This window comes from Ceratotherium simum, chromosome 10, assembly GCF_057802395.1.
Source record: "Ceratotherium simum simum isolate JZ-2026a chromosome 10, ASM5780239v1, whole genome shotgun sequence".
In the NCBI taxonomy this organism is placed as follows: Eukaryota; Metazoa; Chordata; class Mammalia; order Perissodactyla; family Rhinocerotidae; genus Ceratotherium; species Ceratotherium simum.
The window spans coordinates 2,664,447-2,687,804 of NC_141909.1; the positions used below are offsets into that span (position 1 = coordinate 2,664,447).

At 46.0% G+C, this 23,358-nt stretch overlaps 1 protein-coding gene across 9 annotated transcripts in view; it reads right to left on the minus strand.

Annotated features, from left to right (window-relative positions):
- ARHGEF7 (Rho guanine nucleotide exchange factor 7) overlaps nt 1–23,358 on the minus strand; it is a 151,054-nt gene that overhangs the window by 115,928 nt on the left and 11,768 nt on the right. For 3 of the 9 annotated variants that reach the window (XM_004423175.3, XM_014781870.2, XM_087435840.1), the window contains exon 2: nt 6,175–6,261. The exons of 2 other annotated variants lie outside the window; for them this stretch is intronic. In XM_004423175.3, the coding sequence (XP_004423232.2) occupies nt 6,175–6,261 (87 nt within the window). Of the gene's footprint in view, nt 1–5,883; nt 5,982–6,012; nt 6,032–6,174; nt 6,346–6,432; nt 6,494–23,358 lie in introns of those variants that run through there. 4 more of the 9 variants (XM_087435844.1, XM_087435842.1, XM_087435843.1 and 1 more) reach the window with 4 other exon arrangements.

Sequence of the window (23,358 nt, forward strand, 5' to 3'; positions counted from 1 at the left end):
CAAAGGCATAAATAAAGTGACTTCATGAGTTTATTCATTAAGTCAGTCAATAAACACTATGTCATGACCAACCATTTCCAGCTCAGCACTGAGTCAACAGGACAGAAGACAACGAGCTAAGAAGACACATCTTCAATGCAAAGTTGTAGTAAACAGCTTAACTACCCTCTGTCTGAATCTAGACGAAGGTAACGCTTGGGTGGGGCATCCCCTGTCTAGGGAAAGGACTAGACAAATACCTTTGTCTTTATCTCAATTAATTCTTAAGTCTGCATCAACAAGTTTTAAGTTTCCATGTAAGCATTTTTAATTATTTTAATAGTATTTTTAAATATTCTTTTGGACAGAATCTCAATCATAACCTTGGCTAAAAACCTAGAAGAGAACTGAGCATTATGCATAGCAATAAACAAAAGAATTTGTTCTTCAGAAATACAGGAAGATGAGTGCTTTCAGAAATATGTAAGGCAATTTCTCTTCCAAAACCTCACCCTCACTCACTAAATCAGCCCAACTGATTACAATACTGGAGAGCCCGCCTGAACACTGTTCCATGCGTTCTGGACTTTAAAGAGAAAATGCAAATCTCATCCTTCACACACAAAGGGTGATGAATCAGCACCTTTGCAAACAGTCTGGAGATGTGCTTCCAGCCAGAGTTCCCGCCTGCACAGAGCGGCCCCAGAACGCCTCCAGCCAGCACCAAGCCAGAGGTTACTTGTGAGAAAGCTGGAAAATAATACTGCAAACGCCTGAGGTTTTCAACTCGTCTTTCCTATTCCAGCAGCTTTTCCTTCCCATCCTCCTTCAAAAGTCCAATGCAGGAAATCCTGAGCACCTTCCATGTGCTTTAGTTTATCACGTACCCAGAAGTGGGCACTGAGGACGACACAAGAAAAGAAAAACCAAAATGTTTATCCAAACAGGTTTCCATCTTCCTGAGGGAAAGAGAACACTTACAACAGGTAAAGGCCATCACAGGACAGACTGGAAAGGAGTGCTCTCAGATACCACTACCAGAAGGCTAAGGCTGGAGACAACTGGGCGACAGGTGTTCCAAACCCTTAAAACTCCTACCTTTGACCTAGCAGTGCCCTACCAGGGAATTTCTCCTACAAAGATAATCAAGGATGAAGGATTTTGTACAGGAATGTCCATCACACAGTTCACCGTTTACAACAGTGAAAACTTAGAAACAACCTGTACATCCAAAAATGCGGACTGCCACCTCAAACTATGGGGCAGCCATTAAAAATAAGTACACAAATATTTAACACGAGACAATAGTCACACTACATCAAGTTAAAGCATGTTATAAAACACGTACACTACGATGTCAGGAATATTTTAAAAGCATTTTTACATATGTGCAAAGGGGAAAAAGACTAAGAAATATATACTAATTTTAACAGTGGTTATCTCTATATGTAGCATTATACAATTTTTCATTTTCTTCTTACATTTCTCTAGTTCCTGAATTTTGTATAATGTATATGGATTAGTGGGTAAAGATTTTAAAAAAGTACACAGCAATGTGGTTCAAACTACAAAAAGAGAATGATGAAAAGTATAACAATAACTACTGTCTATTTAGCACCTAAAACATGAGAGGCACTGTTCTAAGTGCCCTACATTAACTCATTTAATCCTGCCAACAAATACAAAGAGATGATGCCCCTTTTGCAGATGGCACAGCTAGCGAGTGGCAGAGTGGGACAGAAAGCTGGGGTTGGGTCAGGGCCACTGTGCTACATCGCCCCCTACCCGCCGAAGCGGAAAACTGATATTCCTGGGCCACTAGCAGTGGGTGAGCAAGAACGTGGAAGTCCAAGACAGGAGACTTTTGCTGAAGATGAAAACTGCACTTGCGAGAGCACGCCTAACTAACCACTCGGCACCCACATCACAAGCCTGCTCGGCATCACACACACAATTCTTGGGAAGTGACACAAACTTGGTTTTCTGTGAAAAATTACACTGAGCAGCTGCCAATTGGTACTGATGGTGACACAGGTGGAGAGCTCTAAGAAAATAATGATTCTTAGCTAAAAGATACAAATTTGGGGCCGGCCCTGTGGCGTAGTGGTTGGGTCTGACGCATTCCGCTTCCGCGGCCTGGGTTCATGGGTTTGGATCTTGGATGCAGACCTGCACCACTTGTCAGCCATGCTGTGGCGGCGACCCACATACAAAACAGAGGAGGACGGGCACAGATGTTAGCTCAGGGCTAACCTTCCTCAAACATAAAAAAGAGGAAGATTGGCAACAGATGCGAACCTCCCTCACCAAAAAAAAAGATACAAATTTGTTAAAAATAGGTAAAAAAAAAAAAAAAGAAGAAAACAAAGTCAGCAAAGATTTACATCTATGACACAAACAAGTCCACCATTCGTCCTAGCAAAAACAAGCCCTAAAGTTAAAGTGCTACCAAAAGAGTCTTGGAGCGTAAACTCAGAACACTTCAGCCTAAACAGCCTCATGGTCAAGGGAATTGTTTTCTTTCACAGTTTTAAGCACAAATAGCTTCAGCATTATTTCCCTTACATAAATCTGCCTATTCTGGCTTATCTATGGTCATGCAAACATCAGTTTGCAGCTGCTGACAATTTACCTAACAATATAGAAGAGTATAGAGTAGAGTTGTAGTCCCGAACCCGACATTGCTCGCTTCTCCAGGGTCAGGAAGCAATGCCACCTACAGCACAGTGAGAACACACCTAACTTACTCCAAACCCCAGATCCTTGTCCCAGCTCAGCCACTCTCCGCTTACACAATGTGGTTGCACAGCCCCATCGGCTCTTCTGCTTAATTCAGGCGTGGAGACTCACATCCACCCCCGCTCCCCATGACCTGTTGAACCTACAACCTCTGGCGATGGGTCCACGCATCAGCATTTCTAAAAAACCCCAACAGTGGTTCATGTGTTAACGTTCACATGGTTAATGTTGAGAACTAAAGTGTTGGGCTGTGTTTCCTTACATAAGTCAAGGGCTGTGATAACTCAAAAGACTGTTTGAAAAGCAAAATAAGACATGTGAAAGTCCTTTAGAAAGTGTTACAAATAAAAAGACATGATAATTGACAACTGAAATCAGAGAACAGATGGAGACTCTGGAAAACTATAAAAGACACGACTTGGTCAGCATGAGCAAGGTTCTCTCTCCCCCAGTGCTGCATAGGTGTCTAGGACAAGGTCTGACCTGCTACATACACCAGGCAAACCAGGATTTCTAAACATAATATTCTCACGAGTAGTCAGAGAGAATCACAGTGCCTGGCTTCTTTTATCAGCAAATTTAACTTCTCAAGAAAAGTACCAACTTTAATTACCTAAACAAATATAGTTCTAAACAGGGTCATCTCACATAAGATCTTACCTTATTACATCATCAAGAACAAGGGAAAAACACTAAATTCCTATCAAACTCCATACTATTTAAGGAAACAAAAGAAAGGTTCAAATAAGATGCATGCTGGGCAGCAAAGAAAAATATAAGAAAAATGAAAAGGTCATCTAAGTTACATGTGCTACTTTCCTACACACAGTTCTCCAATTTTTAAGTTTTTAATTTTCCAAATTTAAAAATGTTTTCCAACTTAAAACCTGAATTGCTTCTCAAAGTTTAACAGTAAATGCAAACTGTACAAAACTCCTTTAAAATGAAAATTTCTTTCATAATCAGAACAACTCATTCGGGGATAACACCTGATTTCCTACAGCTAATTAAGAGGTGTCTGCACTGAAATAACTGACATGGTAATTACGATGTTCAGTTCCTCTTTTCCTTTAAGAAATCTTAGGATAGTTTAAAATGATGAACAAGAAAATACATATACCAAAAACAGTCTGTTACACACACAGTCTAAACGAACCCCTGGAAAGAAGCACCCTGACACGTAACTATAAAACAAAAACTAACCTACAATTCAAGCTACCAGTTTTCAGTTTTTTAACTTTCATCCTTGAAATTTCAAAACGTTTGTCTTTCAGATTTTTGTGAAAATGAAATGCATTTCAGAAGCACAAGGCCCTCCCCTCATCAGTCCCTTTCTACACGTTTTTCTCTAAAAACACTGGGAAACTGCTGCACTGTGGTCCACGTGTGAGGCTGTCTTTCAGGGAACAGGCCTAGGTCCCTTTGCACTATGGATTAGAACAAGTCTGGAAGCCTACGTAGGGTCCTTACCATACAGAGCTCCTTCTTCAGGGTAATTTCCTAAAAATCAGAACGCCTGAACAATCTGAGGGGTTTTTTGTTTTGTTTTTTTGCCGAGGAAGATTGGCCCTGAGCTAACATCTGTGCCGATCTTCCTATATTTTGTAAGTGGGATGCTGCCACAGCATGGCTGACGAGTGGTGTAGATCCAGGATCCAAACCTGCAAACTCAGGCCGCCAAAGCAGAGCATGCTGAACTTAACCACTAGACCCCCGGGCTGGCCCCCAATTTGAGGTGTCTGATGCTCTATTTTCTTTTTCTTAATTATCTCTTAGGTAATTAGGAGTTTTAAGTGTGACTTACAACTGAGCTTAAAAGAATGCTAACAAAATTCATCTCCATTTTACATTTACTGGAAAACATATGTACTCTTTTAAAAATAGCACAAAATGTCATTTTTTTAATTTAAAAGGAAACTTATTCGCTACTAACCACAACTTCAACCTCAATCAATTACATAGTAGGCCTTGTACTATGTGCCTAGATGCTTGCGATGTTAGTAAACAAACTCTCTTCCAGAGCATCTTTAAAGAAACTCTTAATTATAAAAAATAGTTGCTATATGAAACTTCAACAGCAACCTTTGGAAAACTAAGGATAAGGGGTTTTAACACTCAACTTTCTTTAAAATAATACTTTCTTAAAAAGTCTCATGCTGAAGTTGTCAGATTACAACCTTAATGCGCAAGCTGAGTTTCAAATTTACTATAAAGATAAACAAAACTCAACAGTTTGAAGAGGATGATAAAATCCCACAACAAAGGTCAAGAAAAAGCAAAAATTGTGGCAAGCAAAGCACATTATCACAACCCAACGTGGAAGTGCAACAACAAAACGACAAAGCGCACCCAGCAGAGGAACAGGCCTTTCTGAAACAAGGTCCCCCCTCCTAAACAGCCCCAGGTCTCTGGACTCTCCACTCAGCATTTTCACTTATCTGCACATGGTTTCCTCACAGACACTAAATATTACCAACAATAACACATTTTCGTGTTTACAATCCTTCATAGAAACAGTGCTTTCATGCCTATCAATTCCTACATATCTAATTTCAAGTAACAGATAAGCTTCCCATACAACCTTCCCTCATAGATTTGATGACTTCTAAATTTTTTCCCAAGAAACCTAGGCTAAGAGACTGCCCTTTTGGGATGGGAAACCTTTATGGGATCATCTCACGCAACAGGTTCTGTCGAAGCTGCTTTCACATACTGTTATCTAGCAGCTTGGAATAACTAGTCTCAGTTCTCAGATAAAGAAACAAAGGCTACGGGTGGTAAAGTAGTAAGCGGAAGAGGCAAGATTTAAACAGAACTGACCGCAACCACATCAGCCTGTAATTCCCAAGTAAAAGAACAGCCAGCTTTCTACATCTAAAGTACTACCCCAAGATTAAAAAAAACCACATATGGTTAAATAAGATGAAAAAGAGAAATTTTCTGAGAGCTGCCACTGAAAGACTGTATGACAACGCCGTAAGCAATATGGAAAGACCCCTAGTCCAGTACGCTCCCCAAGACACAGACTAGTCTGTGTCTAACCTAAACCTCAAATGTGAGAGTAAAACCACCTAATTTCTGGCCCGAGGAAGAAAAAGCAGAGAAAGGAGTGAGGCTGGGAGGATTTGGGGCCCGTTTTATTTCTGCCAGACTTTGCCTGATCACCTGCTGAGGGGCTGACCCAGTCCTGCAGGAGGGTCCTCCAAGAATGTCCACAAGCAGAGTGAAGGCTGAGGCAGGTGCCAAGAAATCAGATCGCACTCCTGGCAAACGAATGTGGAAAACGGGGGTCACCTGCACGAAGCGCTGCTGGAACCACCCTTCCTCACCGCGGCGAGGGACGAGAACCGGGCCACGCACAGCGACTCCTCGCAGCCTGGGACCGGGCCCACCCCCGGGGCGGCCGGTGAGCTGGCCTCCGCGCCCCGCCCCCCGCCCGCGGGCCCGCGCCCTCACCTCCAGGCGCAGGGAGGCCCCGCAGCCTCGCAGGAACTCGCGGATGTTGCTCAGGCACTCGCCCTCGCTCCGGGGCTCCGGGTAGACCTGCAACACAGAGCACAGGCGCTGAGCGCCGCGGGAGGCCGCGGACAGGCCCCGGGGCGAACCCGAGGCGGCCCCGGCGGGAGACCCGGGCGGGCGGGCGGGCGGCGCAGGCGGCCCGGAGCGACCCCGCCACCCCCGGCGCCCGCCCGCTCGGCCGCCGCCTCTCCTCACCCTTTTTCCTTCCTCCCGGCTGCACCAATCTCAGGCCCCTGCCCTCACCGGGAAGTGGGCCCGCGCCGGAAGTGACGTCTTCAGACCGCGCCCCGGTCGGCCCCGCGCGCGCCCTCTTCCGGTCCCCGGCCTCGCCCCCGCGGCCCACCTGCTCTTCATCCTCAACCTCGTCTGCGGGCCACCTGGCCCGGCCCACGCGCGGCCCCCTCACCCCGACACCTGGTCCTCGTCCTCATCCTCGGCCGCGGCCCACCTGGCCCCCGCCCTCGGCCTCGCCCCGCGCGGCCACAGCCCGCCCCGCCCACAGGGCCGGGAGAGCTCGGCCTCGCCCCCGCGGACGCGGCCCACCTGGTCCTCGTTCTCATCCTCGGCCGCGGCCCACCTGGCCCCCGCCCTCGGCCTCGCCCCGCGCGGCCACAGCCCGCCCCGCCCACAGGGCCGGGAGAGCTCGGCCTCGCCCCCGCGGACGCGGCCCACCTGGTCCTCGTTCTCATCCTCGGCCGCGGCCCACCTGGTCCCCGCCCTCGGCCTCGCCCAGCGCGGCCACAGCCCGCCCCGCCCACAGGGGCCGGGAGAGCTCGGCCTCGGCAGCTCGAACAACCCCGAAGGGGCTGGAGAGAACCCGTGTTCTTCGGTTCTTGCTCGCCCCTGGCTCCGGGAGAGCGGAGGTAGTACTCTAATGCGATCATTTAACATAATTAACAACATAAATAATGCGTGTTGGGATTAAAGTGCAGTGTTTTCTCTTCCCGAATACAGGCCGTGTGCCTCACGAATGATTAACCAGGAGAGCTGGTGACACGCCGGCGAGTAAGTCAGCGGGGGAGAAGTCGTGGCGAATGCAGCCTCCCCACAGGAGAGGAGCAGCGAGGAGGGCTCGTGCAGACTGCCTGGTCCTGGTCCTGGTCCGAGCTCGGACTGGGAGGCCACCGGCCACACGTGCAAGGAGTTACTGACAGGTCTCCGGGCGAGGAACGCCAAGGAAACGGGAACAGTACCAATTACGAAAACAATGCCCGCAGACGCCCGAGACATCGAAGAGCTTTTTGTTGTGTTCTGAACCTGCAGAGGAAGACTTTGTTTTGGCAGTTACACTAAAGCATCATCCAGAATTCTAGCGTTTGAGGGCATTCAAGGCATTTTTGTCCTATCCTCTAGGGGGAACTCGGGACATTCCATCCGGCCTCGCTCAGGAGTACTGTGATTTCAAAGTGCTCACGTCTTGTAAAATTACAAATCAAAACCAAACCAAACCAGGGTATTGAGAGGTTCAGAGAGAGAGGAAATGAGACTTTTTTCCTATGGTTTAAAAATTCTTAGAAGAAAGTGCCAACATATTTCCCTCCAAATTGAACAGATTTATTTTTTCCGTGGAACTTAGAGTGGAACAGCAAAACCAAACCTGCCTCCTAGTCCATTTTGCTCCTCTCCCCAAAAGAACTTTGAAAAATTATGTACCAAATATGTAGTTAACATCTAAATTCTTCATAATTTTAATAGTTGCAAAGTATTAATTTCTGACATCCCAATAATGACATTTTAAAACTAAACAAATATCCTTTTTAAAAAATATATCCTATAGAATCTAAATACAATAGAGATAACACCCATTCTCCATCTAAAAAAATTATGAACAAGCTCTTCTTTAAGTGAAAAATTTTACATTAATTCTTTTCTCCTTTAACTCATTTCCATTCCACTTCCCCCACAAAATTATATCCTAAAGGAATATATTTTTATGCTTGAAAATGTTACTGATCACACTGTTTTTGCAAGAGACCCATACAAATACAGTTAATTCTCATTATTCACGGATTCTGTATTTGCAAATTCTCCCACTCAATAAAATTTATGTGTAACCCCAAAATCAATACTTGTGACACCTTCTCAGTCATTTATGGACATGTGCAGAGCAGCAAAAATTTTGAACTGCCGTATGCACACATTCCAGCTGAACCTGAACAAGGCCATGCTCTGCCATCTTGTTTAAGCTCGTAATGTAAGCAGATGTCCTTTGCGTGGTCTACTGGTGCCACATTTTTCTGCTTTTTGTTGTTTTTCACTGTTGATTTCACTGTTTGTTGATTTCACTGTTGTAAATGGCCCCCAAGCACTGTCTAGTGTTCCTAAGCGCAAGAAGACTGTGATGTGCCTTACAGAGAAAATACGTGTGTCAGATAAGCTTCGTTCAGGCCTGAGTTATAGTGCTGTTGGCCGTGAATTCAACGTTAATGAATCAACAATACGGTACATCCAGAAAAAGGAAGAGGAGATCCGCCAATCTGTACGTGAGGCCGCTCCGGAAATTGCTAAAGTAACATCTAGAGTGCGTGATGCAGCTATGGAAAAGATGGAAAAGCAGCTAACTTTGTGGATTCATGAGATGACAACCGATAAAAAGAGTGCACTGGACAGTGTTGTTGTGGGGCTGAAAGCCAAAGAAATTCACGGTCACGTTACCCAGGGACAAGAAAATGTTAAACCTTTCTCGGCTAGTGCAGGCTGGCTCGCACGTTTCAAAAGGCGAGACCACATGAAAAACGTTAGACTTGCAGCCAAGGCAGGTTCTGCAGATCAGGAGGCTGCAGAAGAATTTAAAAAATACCTATTGAGCATTATACACGAAAAGGGTTATATGAAAGAGCAGGTTTTCAATGCTGATGAGACAAGCTTGTTTTACAAGAATGTTGGCAAACGAACCTATGTCATGCAAATGGCCTCCAAAGCTCCTGGCTTTAAATCATTCCCAGACCGTGCAACCTTGCTATTATGTGCCAATGCCAAGGGCGACTTTAAGTGCAAACCCCTAATGGTACACAGAGCACAAAACCCACGAGCACTTAGGGGGAAAAACCTGAACCGGATGCCAGTCCATTGGAGGTGGAACAAAAAAGCATGGATGGCGTCTGGAATATTCTGGGACTGGTTCCACAACTGCTTCATCCCAGAAGCTGAACGCTATCTCCATGGCAAAAACCTTGCCTTCAGGGTCTTATTAATTTTGGATAATGCCCCAGTTCATTGCCACGAGGAACTCGAAAATGCCCACCCCGACATAGAAGTTCTCTTCATGCCCCCAAACACTGCATCTCTAATCCAACCCCTCAATCAGGGCATAATAAAAGCTTTCAAGGCCCACTATACCAGGGAGCTTTACAGCAAGGCTTTCGAGGCTCTTGAGGCAAACAAGGAAGCCACCGTGATGGACTACTGGAAGTCAGTCACTATTCGGAATGCTATTGATTATATTGGCACAGCCTGGGACAGCATCAAGCAGGCTACTATCAATAACTGTTGGGAAAATATTTGGCCAGATTGTGTGAAAAATTTCGAAGGCTTTGAAGGTGTTACAGAAAATATAAAGAACACTGTCAAAAACATAACGCATATTGCACAGCAAATAAGTGGAGAAGGTTTCGATGACATGAAAGAAGGAGATGTGGAGGACATTTTGGCAGAAATGGCAGTAGAACCCACCAACGAAGACCTGGATGAGATGACAAAACATGGCATTGGAGTCAGTGATGACAAGGATGGTGATGAAAGTCAGCCTACGACTCCAAGAATTGTCCCTCTCACAGCAGCCAAAATATCAGAATGGAATTCTGCCTTGGAAAAAATTTTCAATGACATGGAAGAGTATGACCCTATGCTTGAACGCAGCCTCACATTTAAGCGCCTAACCTCCACTGCGTTTGTTCCTTATGCCGAGACACTTAAAGATTTAAGGCGAAAAGCCAGACAGACAAGGCTGAAGCAATTTTTCAAGCCAGTTTGGGAGGGAAAGTTGCTGACACCATCAACAAGTTGTGAAAGCCAAACTCCTGAGGCGGAACTGCCAGATCTAGCATGCCACCCCCACTGATGTCTTCCTCTCCCGCTAAGTAAGTTCCCCCGCTCTCCCTTGGTTTTCATAGGGCAAGCCAAGGTTGAGAACTTTAACCACTCCTTGCACTGCCCCATCACACATCCTGAAGCTCCATCGACAGTAATTTGAAATGTTTAATCTTTGCTTAATGTTTTTTCAAGGCTTGCTTTCCTGCATCACTGTACTGTACAGTACACAGTATGTGTTTACTGTATGTGTGTACTATGTATATGACTGAGAGGAAGAGTTAAAGTAGGATGGTCACATCACAGTAGACTACGTTACATAATGCTATAGTTGAAATAGTGTTTTATTATAAAGAAATATGCATGTAATTAATTACTTGTAAGAAATATGTTAAAGAAGCTGTCTTTAAACAGAAATACACTGAAAACAAGATTAGGTATTGACTGGTTGACGAGATGTTGTGACCAGAGTCTCGAAGGAAACTAACCCTGTATTTACCGTAGGAACAATGGTTCAGTAGTTGCTAATTCAGTGTTCACAGTGACTTTGTAGAATGTAACTACCACAAATAATGAGAATCGACTCTACATTTAAGATTATTAAGCCAAAAGGATCTAATTGTTATGAGTTTTCTTCTAAAGTGAGTTAACACAACTATTGTTAGTACACAAACGATGGAAACAATATATTACAGTTTTGATGAAAAGTATTAAATAAAAAATGCAAACTTTTATTTGGAAATGTATATCTTAATGAGATGTTTAGGGTTTTTTTTTTAATTAGTTCATTTACCTATGGATGACTATCACTTACTGCTAGAAAAAGATATGTCCAGCATCAGTTCTATTCCTATCTTGGGCGATGCAAACACTGAGAGACCTTGTTCATAAAAATAAGTACATGGAAATGGAAGGAGTTTTGTTATGACGTAACTTGATTCTTCAAAGCTCTCTGAGTTACACAGCCAAAGTCCAGATACAATCTATCATAAATAAAAAATTTTTTAAATCATCAGTTAACAGCTTGATTAGGGTCTCCTTCAATTTCTCTGAAAGCTAAGTAGAAACCCCTGAGCTGCAAAATTCAGTCATTCGAGTCATTCACTTCTCAACACAATGGATATTTCTAACTGTCCCTTTGTTAACATGGCAGCAGAGCGCCTCAGGAAGCGGCAGATGGATGAACAGTCTGCCCTGTTCTGTGAAGGGGAGAAAGGCCATTGTGAAAGGCAGGTGGGACAGCTGAACCAGCTCGACACCTTCCTTGATAGCAGCACCTTCTCAGGCTAGTCAGTTTTAGGTGAGTGCAAGTGCAAGCTGAGAATCTGGAAGTGGATTCCCTGAAAACTATCCCATGCCTTAAAAATCTTCATGTACGTGTACGTAAGTGCATGGAGCTAGCCAGTTCAAAGAACACTGTACATAAAACAACATACCTGTTGGAAAACTGTAATGTAAAAGAGTCAGAACTTGAGGGTTAGTGCCTGACTCTGCAACATACATGCTGAGCTTGGACAAGTGACTTGACCCCTCAGGGTCTACGCCCTTATCCCCGATTTAAGGCTAATATGTTTACCTTCCTCACAGAGTTGTTGGGAGGATCAAATGGCTAATAAATTAATTCAACCATATTGGACCTAGACTCCATGCCAGATCGTGTGATAAACACCATGAATGCAAAGACAAGTGAGACAAGGACCCTGCCCTCAGTGAGGCAGGGAAGAACTGCACACATCATGACAAGTGCAACCACACAGATGCACGCTCAGGACCATGGAAGCACAGAGGAAAGAAACAAATTCTATAGACATAGGGCAGGGCCAGAGGCTCAGCCAACCCACAAGGTGACATCTGAGTGGGGTTGAAAGAGTGAAGAGGCAGATGGAACTGCCTTTCCAAAGGTGTGACATTTGAGAAGTCCATGGTGTTTTCCAGGACGGTGAGTAATCAAGGACATCTGAGATCATGGGTGAAATTGCAGTGGAAAAAAATACATTGGAGATATGATGGTACAAAAGAAGATACTTAAAAATCTTTCTTCGTAGTTTGCTAAGCTATGAAGGTAAGCTATATGAATGGTAAGTGGGCACATGAAAAAGTGTTTAATATCATTAGTCACCACGGAAATGCAAATTAAAACCACAGATAACACTGTACACTCCCCAGAATGGTTAAGATGGAAAAGGCTGACCATATCAAGTGTTGGCAAGGATGGAGAATAACTGGAACCCCCATCGTGACCGGTGGGAGTGTAAAATGGTACACTTGGAAAACCGGCAGTTTCTTGCAAGGTTTAACACACCTAAGCCCCAGCAATTTCTCTCCTCGGTATTTACCCAAAGAGAGATGAAAACATATGTACAGAAGGCCATGTAGAAGAATGTTCATAGCAGCTTTATGTAAAATCACCAAAGCCTTCACAACCCAAAGGCAAGCTCTCCTCAATGCACTCCCCAGAAGTATTCAGAGAAGAACTGTGGCCTCAAATGACCAACAAGTGCCCAATTCACTTCCCAGAAATCCTGTCCCAAATTCTCCACAATAACAAACTCCAGGCTTTTCCATCAAGAACTCTAATAAGGCAGAGGCATAGACAGTCCCAAAACCATTGTGATTTTCCTTTGAAATACAGCTTTTGTACCTAATATTTGATAAAGGGTGTGTCTGATGCTCTGAGAATTTGCTACAAACTGAATCACGAAGCAATGTTAAGGTCAGACTTCAGAGACCTCCACACTGTCCAGTCTCCTCCTTCTCAACTCTTCTCCTCCACACCCTCCATGCCAGAAACAACCAGCTCCACCCTGAGTCCTAGCAAAGTGCCAACTAAGGCGGCTGCCTTCTCTCCAAATCCGAAAGTGTTCAGAGAGTCTGAATGTACAGAACTGCATGAGAAAGAATAGGCAGTTCCAGCAGGGCAAATAATTCAACAAGTTCAGTGTTACCACAACAATTAAGGTCAAGAGTACAGCCAACTGCCACAGCTTGTGACATCTGGGAGACACGTAACTCCCCAGGACCCTAGTTCCCAGAGGCTCTGATTGAGTAGGTCTGAAGGACAGCCCAGAAGCCTGGGTGGGTGTATTTGCCGGAAATTCCCAATCTGACCGATATGCCGCCAGGTCTGGAACCACTGATATGGTATAACTCAGTGCTTCTCAAATGTCCACAGGCATCAGAAGCACCTAGAGTAACAGATGACTAGGCCCCGCCACAGAGTTTAATCAGCAGGTCTGGGGTGGAACCCAAGACTTTGGATTTCTGACAAGGTCCCAGGAGATACTCATGGTACCAGGACCATACTTAAGAGAACTAGTGGTATAAGTAGACTGAACTATCAATCAAGATACGTTCTGTTTTTCCCCCATTGGGAGAACAAATTCCCGGCCACAGAACAAAAGTCTCCCCAGGTCTCTGCCATCAGCAGCCTCATCACCCCAGCTACAAAGAACCACTTCCTCTGAACATCTGTTGTTCCCTCTGCAGCCGCCACCACATAACTGGACCTCCTGGTACACGTCTTATTTCCCCCTTAGACATGAGCTCCCTGAGTGCAGTGGCCCACGGGCATCTCCTGTTCAGTAGTCAAACACTCAGCAAATCTGACTAAATGACCTACCCACTTAGGTCACTGAATCCACTGATCACAGAGGAGCGGGAGAATCTTAGTGTAGAAAGGGTCAGAGAACATTTGAGGCAATTCTGTTCTTCTCCAGATGAAGAAGCAGAGACTCAGGAGAAACGACCTGCCCAAAATCATGTGGCCTGAGTACTTCACCAACCTGCTCTGTGCTTCAGGAGGCTGACCTCTGAGGCCTGCGTCCACCATCAGCCCATCAGAGGCCCCAGCAGGACCCAGGCCGGCAGCCACTGGTGGCTGCAGTGCCGGGCTGGAGCGCTCACAAAAGCTGACGGTGTGCTTCCCCCCACAACTCCGTGTTCAGTAACATCTCTTGGTAGCTTGGCATCGCCACAGTGGAAGTATTTACACCACCGAAATCGGCAGACACTACAAATCAGGGCTCCTGGCCACAGAGAACTCGTTGTTAAGCCTTTGCCAACACACCCCCGGCTGTCTTCCTTAACTGAAGACCACAGCTCCTGTCGGGAGCCTTCTCCTGCAGCTACAGCTCTCGCTGGCTCCAGGAACCCGCTTCTCCTGCTCTTCCCTGCAGGCCTCAGGGATTAAGGGCTTCCCAGCTGCTTCCACATCTCTTACAGGTTGTCCTGATCCCTACCCACACTGTGTAAATAGCCTCTTCATTAAACTCGCTTCAACCACCTCTGTTAGTGTGCCATCTGTTTTCTGCTGGGACCCTAACCCAGTGAGGCTCCTGGTGGCCCAGTTAAAAACAGAACACAGTGTTGCAGCAAAAGATGGGAAACGACCTAGAGAAAAGATTAAACCAGTTACAGTACTTTCACAAAACACACCACCCACTACACAGCCTTTAAAAAAGAGGCAACCTTATATCCTGGTATGTTACAATCTCCTAGTTACAGTAAGTGGGGAAAAGGAGCCTGGGGAACAGTATGCATAACATGCCACCTTTTGTGTAAAAAAGAAAACAAGGCGGGGCGAGAAGAAAATGTGCATGCATGTTTGGAAGTGCATGGTATATCTCTGAAGCCACAAGCCAGGTAGTTCAGCAGGGCCGCCTCCAGGGAGGGGCAGCAGGCCTGGGGGACGGGGAGAGGGAGCGTGCTCTTCACTCTATGCCTTTTGTACCCTTTGAATCTTGTACCACAGGCAAGTATTATTAAATAAGTACATTTTTTAGAAGAAGAAGAACCCTCCAATCTAGTGCTCTGCTCAGACCAAGGCCCCTGCCCCACTGCAAACAGTCCTGGGAGAGCCGGCTGCCGGCGTATGGGGGCACTGTAGGGCAAATCTCCAGCACTCCGCGTGAGACGCAATGCTGTGTTTAAAATCCCAAGTTCACCTTCTGAAAGTCTAATTAGCACTTAATGGTTCATCTAATTTTTAATTACCTGGTAGCCACCGTTTTATTCTAACGAGACTGCAGCTGTCTCCTGCTCGGGGACTACGCCCTTCCACAGCACTCTGTGCTCGTTCCAGTCACTGAGGTTCAGTGGGGGGACACACAGGTCAAGAGAGTCACTTGGCAGTCCACTGGGCACCCCTCCCCCAAATCCACTGGAAAGCAAATGAAGTGCCCAGCAGAAATTTCAAAGACCTGGTTGCTAAATACCAGATAAGTGAATTATCTCCCAAAAAGGTGTAGCCTAGGATTTCAAGTAGCTCAACAAAAGAAATGTAAGCCTTTAATAATTTTCTTTTGCTTTCCTTCTTCAACATATCTCAAAGCCCAATCCCTGTATGGATGCTGCAATCATCTGGGGAAAAATAAAATGTCTTCCGTTAGTACTGAACTAGCCAAATTATAAAGGGCAGTAAGAAACACAAATGCACAAAATCTCCAGTTCCCAGACTAAATTCAGATATCCAAGACATGCGGCACCTCATGAGAGAGGACTAGCAAGACTGCATAGCTTAAATTAACTCATGCGTCCCCTGAGGCTTGGTTCCCACAAACTCCAAAAGCAGATTTTAAGTCTTTCAGAGATGCTGGCAACCGTCCCAAATTCATGCCAATGCCAAAAATGGATTTTACAAAATGTGAGCATAAAACATTCATGAGATAACCTGGAATAAATTTCTCCACGGAAGTTGTATTTTGTTCCCCTAATAATGTTAGATAAGAATAGGCTGGTGTGTATTAATCGTCAAATGAGAGCACTCTGGAAAACAGCACGTGCCCTGTCCGGCTGTGATTCGCACTCCAGGGAAGCAGAGGTACGCGGGATGGGCCTTTGTTAATGTCTCATTACATTCCTTAAGCAGATGCCATTTCTCACGCCTTTGAAGGATCCTGATACAGGAAAACAGAAGAGTACAAATTCATAAGGCAACTCAGATTGGGCCTTGTGGTCAGAGAATTTTCATATCTAAAGTTTTCACCTGTTGATATGGAATGATCATCTTTTTTCTCTCATTCTCATGCTTGTGACCTAATGGAAACAACCCATAAATTACGGCACAGCATTTTGTAAATCTGAGCCATGCTTCCTTTCTTCTTAAGCTCCATTTCTATACTGTTTCTGATCCTTTGACATCCCTTTCCTCTCCTCCTGAACACATTTCAGAATGGCTGACCATGTCTTTTTCTGTGTCCATCCATGGAAAAGCCTGTGGAGAAGGCCTGGGGTCTCTGATGGAAAGGTGGTAAATAAATCCACAGAAGGAACTTGCTGTATCCTTGTAGTATCAGTGCAGCAAGTGGGGCTGAGCACCTTCTAGAAGAGGAGGAGTCCCATCCCCGAGAGCACATGCAGTCTGCTCTCTGAATGGGACACTGGTGGCAGCCTGGTCTCACAGGTCTGCTCTTTGCCTCACGAACGACCCCACGTCCTATCTTTGACCGAGACCCCTCAGGCTAGAATGTCCACTCCATCCCCACAACCTCTGGTGGCACTCCAGGTTTCCGCCTGTGTTCTCAGACGTCTCGGAGGGCTTTTATGCCTCGCCTGCCAGTCCCCACTTGTTCGCCTTAGCTTTTCAGGCTTGTTGCTGAAGCCCCTTCCCACACGGTGAAACTGAAGGGCCACAGCAGGAGCTAAGAGCAGCGCTCTGTCTTGCCCCCGTCCATCCCAGGTAGAGAATCGGTCTTTCATTTTTAAACTGCCCGAGAAGCTGCATTGAAGGCAGGTTAAACCTCAAAGCCAGAAGACCAGACACTGACCACCTAGGAAAAAATTCTATTTTAATCCATGTGATAGCGTGTGGGAGGTTTGAAGGCATGCAAAGAGGGCTGGCTGATTTTGGAGAGAGGCTGGGAAGCAAAAGAGAGCCTTTATCAGAGGAAGAAACCTGAATAAGGGGAGAGGAAACAGCTGAGGACATCCACTGGCAAGCCCGCCGCCCTATAAATAGCAGCTGAGACCCTCCCTAGAGGGAAAGGCAGGAGGAAGGAGGCGACCACAGCACGGAATTCTCACACTGTAAAAGCCTCTTGCAGCCAGCTGAGACTTTCATATTAACTGTGAGTAGTAAAAAGGTGATGAAAAGATCGTCATTTCCCGAAACTCAAGTATCAGCCGAGTGTGGACTGAAATAAATAGGGCTATAGCTGGGAATAAGATGTGTAGCAGTCTGGTTGAAAAATACGTTTTCAAAAATCACTTAGAAAAACTGAACTTCATCCAAGATAAAGCTGCCCATGTATACTCAGGAATTCTATTTCTTCCATATTACTGTAACTAGAATATCTCACTGCATATTTATAATTTGCCTGTCACATCACTCCTCTGCTCAAAACCCTTAAAAGCTCATTTCACTCAGAGTAAAAGCCAAAGTCCTTTAAGAGAATGAAAAGACAAGGCACAGACTAGGAGAAGTTATTTGCAAAACGTACATCCAATCAAGGACTTGTATCCAAAATATACAAAGAACTCCTGAAACTCAATAATAAGAAAACAGACAACCCAACTTAAAAATGGGCAAAAGACCTGAACAGACACTTCATCAAAGCAGACATACAGACATGAAAAGATGTTCCACGTCATCTGTCCTCAGGGAAGCGGAAACTACAGCAAGGAGATACCACTGCACACCTATTAGAATGACACAAATCCAACCGAGACAACACCAAATGCTGGTGAGGATGTGGAGCGACAGGAACTCACTCACTGCTGGTGGGATTGCAAAATGGCACAGCCACTTTGAAAGACAGTTTGGCAGTTTATTATAAAACTAAACATCCTCTTACTATAAGGTCCAGCAATCTTGCTTCTTGGGTAAATCTGCTTTACTGAATTGAGTTGAAAACTTATGTTCACACAAAAACCTGCACGTGGATATTTATAGTAGCTTTATTCATAACTGCCAAAACCTGGAAGTAATCAAGATGCCCTTCAGTAGGTGAATGCATAAATAGACTGTGGTACATCCAGACAATGGAAAATCATTCAATGATAAAATGAGCTATTAAGCCACAAAAAGACATGGAGGAACCTCAAATGCATATTACTAAGTGAGAGAAGCCAATCTAAAAAGGCTACACCCTGTATGATTCCAAATCTATGACATTCTGGAAAAGGCAAAACTATGGTGACAGTAAAAAGATCGGTGGTTTCCAGGCATTAGGGGAGGGATGAACAGGCCGAGCACAGAGGATGTTTAAGGCAGTGTGACTATCCTGTATGATACTGTAATGGTGAACGCGTCATTTATACTTTGTCCAAACCCACAGAATGTACAGCCCAGAGTGAACCCTGATGTACACTATGGACTTTAGTTAATAATGTATCAATATTGGCTCATCAATTGTAACAAGTGCACCACACTAATGCAAGATATTTACAATAGGGGGAGTGGGGAGGGGATGGAGAGGGGGTATATGGGAATTCTCTGTACATTCTACTCAATTTTTCTGGAAACCTAAAACTGCTCTAAAAAATGAAGTCTATTAATTTTTTTTTTAAGTCAAAGTCCTTGCAATGGCTGAGCAGGCCCAGCCTGGTCTGCTCCCATGTTCCCTCCTTCCCTCATCAGCCAACTATTACTGTCCCCCAACTCACACTGGCCTCTGCTGTCTCCAAAACTTGCCAGCCAGGCTCCTACCTCAGGACCTTTGCACAAGCTACTCTCTGCCTGAAATCCTCTTCTCCGGGATATGCACGTTATGCCTTCACTCATATCCATCGAGTCTCTGTTCAAATATCACTTCTCGGTAATGTCCACCCTAACTATGAAATGTAAAATTGCCACGTTGCCCTAACTGCTGGCACTCCCCCACAACCCCCGCTCTGGTTTTCTCCATGGCACTGAGCACTGTCTAGCACACTATGCAATCTACTTGTGCACTATGCATGTTTACAGAACATCCCCTGCTCTATGAAATAATGCTCTGTCTGCAGAGGATTTGGTCTGTTCGCATGAATGCTACTCTCAACACCTCGAATGTACAGGCACTTAATATATTACTTGTTCAGTGAATTAACGAATTGATTAAGGACGGTGCCTATGACACTGATTAAATACCGAGAATCACTTGATTACAGCCAGCAAAAGTGAAGGTGAGTGAGGCTGACGTAGCATCCAGAACCAACAAGTAATAGAATGGGTCTAACATGAGAATCGAGTACTTGAGACAGGAACTATCCTGAAAAAGACTTGGAAAAATAATCAGCACGGGCAAACGATACAGAGAAGTGAAAAACGCCCTTGGGTTTTACCTTAAACCTAGCCCCTTTCTGTCGTGACTGACGGGATGCATCCTCTTCCGGCCGGCTGCCCAGCTGCGCCCAGCCCTCTCCGGCCCTGCCCACGCCCGTGTCCGGGCTCCGCTTTCTCTTAATGAGCATCAGGGCATCGGTTAGCAGAGACTCTGGTTTCAGCTCGCGTCTCTCTATCACGAGGGAAAATCGCTGGCGCCAAGCTGGGTCCCCTGACCAGCTGGCCTGCTCCCTCGGGCCTCCAGGCTCCTGTCGCCGGCACTGTATGCAGCGCCCACAGTCCCGCGTGTTTACGAGGGTTGCCTGATACTGTTTCCTAAGTCTCACAAAGGGACCAAAACGAGCTGATGAAGACCTCGTGTGATTCTGCCATTTCAGAGGTGCGAGGGAGAGATGGAGAGAGACAGAGAGAGACCCAGAGGAGGAGGGGAGGGAAGGGGACAAATAAGCCCAACTCCAAAACTGCAGCTCAGCCATGGTTTCGTAATGGCACTCGTCGCCTATTTTGTCTCCTGACAGCCCCAGGGAGAGCGGACAGCCTCAGCAACTTCCTCGTCTTCCTTCAGTCCGTTTCCTCTCTGTTGTCCAGAGTCAACAACTCCATCCATGTGGCCTCACGGTCACTGGTCCCATCTTCTGTCGTCTCCACTCTACTTCTGAGCCCACCCAGTCAGTTTTATCTCAGTTATTCTATTTTTCAGTTCTATAATTTCCATTTGTTTCTTTTATACAAGTCCCATTTCTTTGCTGAGACTTCCTATTTTTTCTTTTGTTTTTTTGAGAATTTGCAATTGTTTTTGTGGCTGCTGGAAAACCTTTGTTGGTGATTCCAACATCATTCACTGGGAGGAGGAATGGTCACCAAAGTCACCTCAGTGACAACATCCAGAAAAGGTGCTTCCTGTGACTAGACGTGGGGTAGGGGAGTTTGTCAAAAACTGTCATTGTTTTCTCCATATTCAATAACAAAATTATTCTTAATTGGCTACTGAGTTGAAAAGCATAAACTGGAATGGAATCAAGGCAGGTGTCCAGAGGTTGGTGGAGGCCAGCGTGAGAGCGCTCTCTCCCCTTCACAGAGCAGGGCCTCCCCAGTTTAAGGACCACAGAGCCACCACCCCTTGGAAGCAGCGTGAAAATGAACCCCAGCTCAGTTGAACTCTGTCATCGAGGGGCGGCGGTTGCATGGTGTGTTTGAGCTGGCATCCCAGACTCTTCCCAGAGGCGACTCCCTCACCCCACAACCCCCCAGCACGGGACTGAATGTCCCTTACAAGCCTTGCGTTAAGGAGAACCCTTGCAGAACCGAGTCTCATACGTTTTGGCAGCTTTAGCGACTCCTCATCTTATTCAGCCACAGTTCCTGCCTCCTCATCTGAGTATTTCAAGATGTCTCCTTAAGTGCCTCCATTTAAGGAATGCATTCGTCAAATCTCCTACAAACCTCCTGAGCTTGGTCTCTTCACAGAGACTGTGTTTCTCTTCTGTTTATACAAGAATTTTCTAGATGCACAGAAACAGGTGAGGAATCCCATTTTTCAGATAAATTCCGAGTGCCCCTTCCAACCGAACCTCTCCACCTCCCCTTTCAATGCTCCTAAAGCCCCCCGGAAGCAGCCAGGGCTCTGCTCTGTCTCCAATAAGGGGCAGAGTTAGGAGACTTCTCAAGCCTGAGGGGCACCCCAGGTGTGGGAGAGCCCCCAGGTGATCACACCTCTGGCTCTGGTCTCTTACAGGGCCATGCACGCAATCTGGCTGGTCCCAGGTTGCGGGACTGCTGAGCTAATGACCCAGTGGGCCCTCAGTGGTTCTCAGATGTGGTCCCCTGGACCAGCAGCATCGGCACGACCTGACACCTTGTTAGAAATGCAGATTCTCAACCCCCACCCAGACCTGCTAAACCAGGAACTCTGCAGTGGAGTCCAGCAGCTATCCAGATGATTCTGATTCTTGGGCACACCTGAGGCCCACAGAAGCAGCGAGACCAAAGGTACAAACGACGGAAAGCCCGTCGTTACTTGAAAACAACTTGAACTGCATATACCACCAACTCTGAGGTGAGTGACATCACTAACATTTTTATATACGATGGACAAAAATTAATGTTGGGCCACCTCTGACTGAAAGAGGAAGAAAACCAAACCAACCCAGAAATTTTCAGGCCGAAAGCTTCTCAATGAGTATGTGAGTCTGAGTGTGTGAGAGTGTGTGTGTGTGTGTCACACTCCTTCCCACAATATTCCTACCCCACTCCCAGTAACACTCTCCCCACCATCCTCTCAAAGGAAAAGGATTAAGGAGGAAAAAGTACCTGGTGGAGTTACTTCCCCCCTACACAGAGACGGAATTGAATGATGCATGTTTTAATGCTTTGATTGGAAAAAATAATACCCAAAAGCTAAACACTGCTCACATTTATGGTGCTTATTTAGGAACAACATTCCCAACAAACATCAGCTGATTTACTTGTATCTCCTTTCATCTATTATGATCTGGAACAAATTGTGAGCATTTTCTAAATGAGAAAGAGAGAGCAAATCCCAGGAGAGACACATATATATTCACAAAATTATAATACAAAGAGTCCTTCACTTGAACCTGAACTTTCTAGAAATTATACAGTGACACCGCTAAAATGCCTCACCCACCTCAGACCTGGACCTTCAGATGTCCGCTGCAGACAGAGAGCAGAGGGCCGGCAGTTGTCAGCAGTGTCACCATCTTCACCTTAAAAGCTGCTCATTGTAAAATGCATCAAAGCGGGAGATTAAACACTGACATTCATACATCTGAGATGAGACAGAAGTCTCCGAGGTGCTCAGAGTGATACCTGTTTAGCCTCAACACAACACTCGCTTGACTTAAACGAACACATGTTAAAACATGTAGGAAATGGGGCCAGCCCCATGGCTTAGCGGTTAAGTGCTCGCGCTGCGCTGCTGGCGGCCCGGGTTCAGATCCCGGGCGCGGACCGACGCACCACTTCACCAGCCATGCTGAGGCCGCGTCCCACATACAGCAACTGGAAGGCTGTGCAGCTATGGCATGCAACTATCTACTGGGGCTTTGGGGGAAAAAAATAAATAAATAAATAAAATTATAAAACACGTAGGAAATGAAAGAAAAAAACACCACAAATATATTTCCCTGAAGCCACTGAAAGGAGTGTCGTTTTCTAGAGTCTCGTTTATCAGGGAGAAAACAGCTGAAGGTCATCTTCCTCTTAACACAGTTTTCACAAGAGTTGATAAGCATCATAACGTCCCCCTCAGTCCCCTGAAAAATCGCTATAAATTCGTGACCCCCACACCCACCGCTCTCCGTGGGGTCCCGCCGTCCACCAGTCGTGTTGATTCAACCCTCTCTCACTCGCACCCTGTCTCCAGCATCGCCTACTCCCCTTGACCTCGTGCTCAAAGCTCCCTCCCCAACTCCCCTCTGTCCTGGACCCGCCCTCTCATCACTTCACACAAGCGCCCTTGCCAAGGTCACCAATGACCAGGGTGGCCACTGAACCAGGCCGGCCCAGGACAGTCCAGTGCGTGCCTGTTGTCCGAGAACTGTTCATATGGGTGCCCACTCTCCCTCCAAGCACGCTGCCAGAGCGTTCTCGCTGTGAAGCCGGCTCTCTTGACCTCTCTGGCTTGGTACCCACGCTCTCCCACTGACGTCCGGTCACCACGCTCCCTCCTGGCCTAAGCGCCCTTCCACCCTTTCCTTCAGGCGGGTCAGCACTGCCCGGCCATCAGTTCCCGAGGCCTCCTCACATTCGCACTCTACAGCTCCCTGTAAGACATCCCCCACTCCTATACCTCAGTTCACGTCTCCATGCTG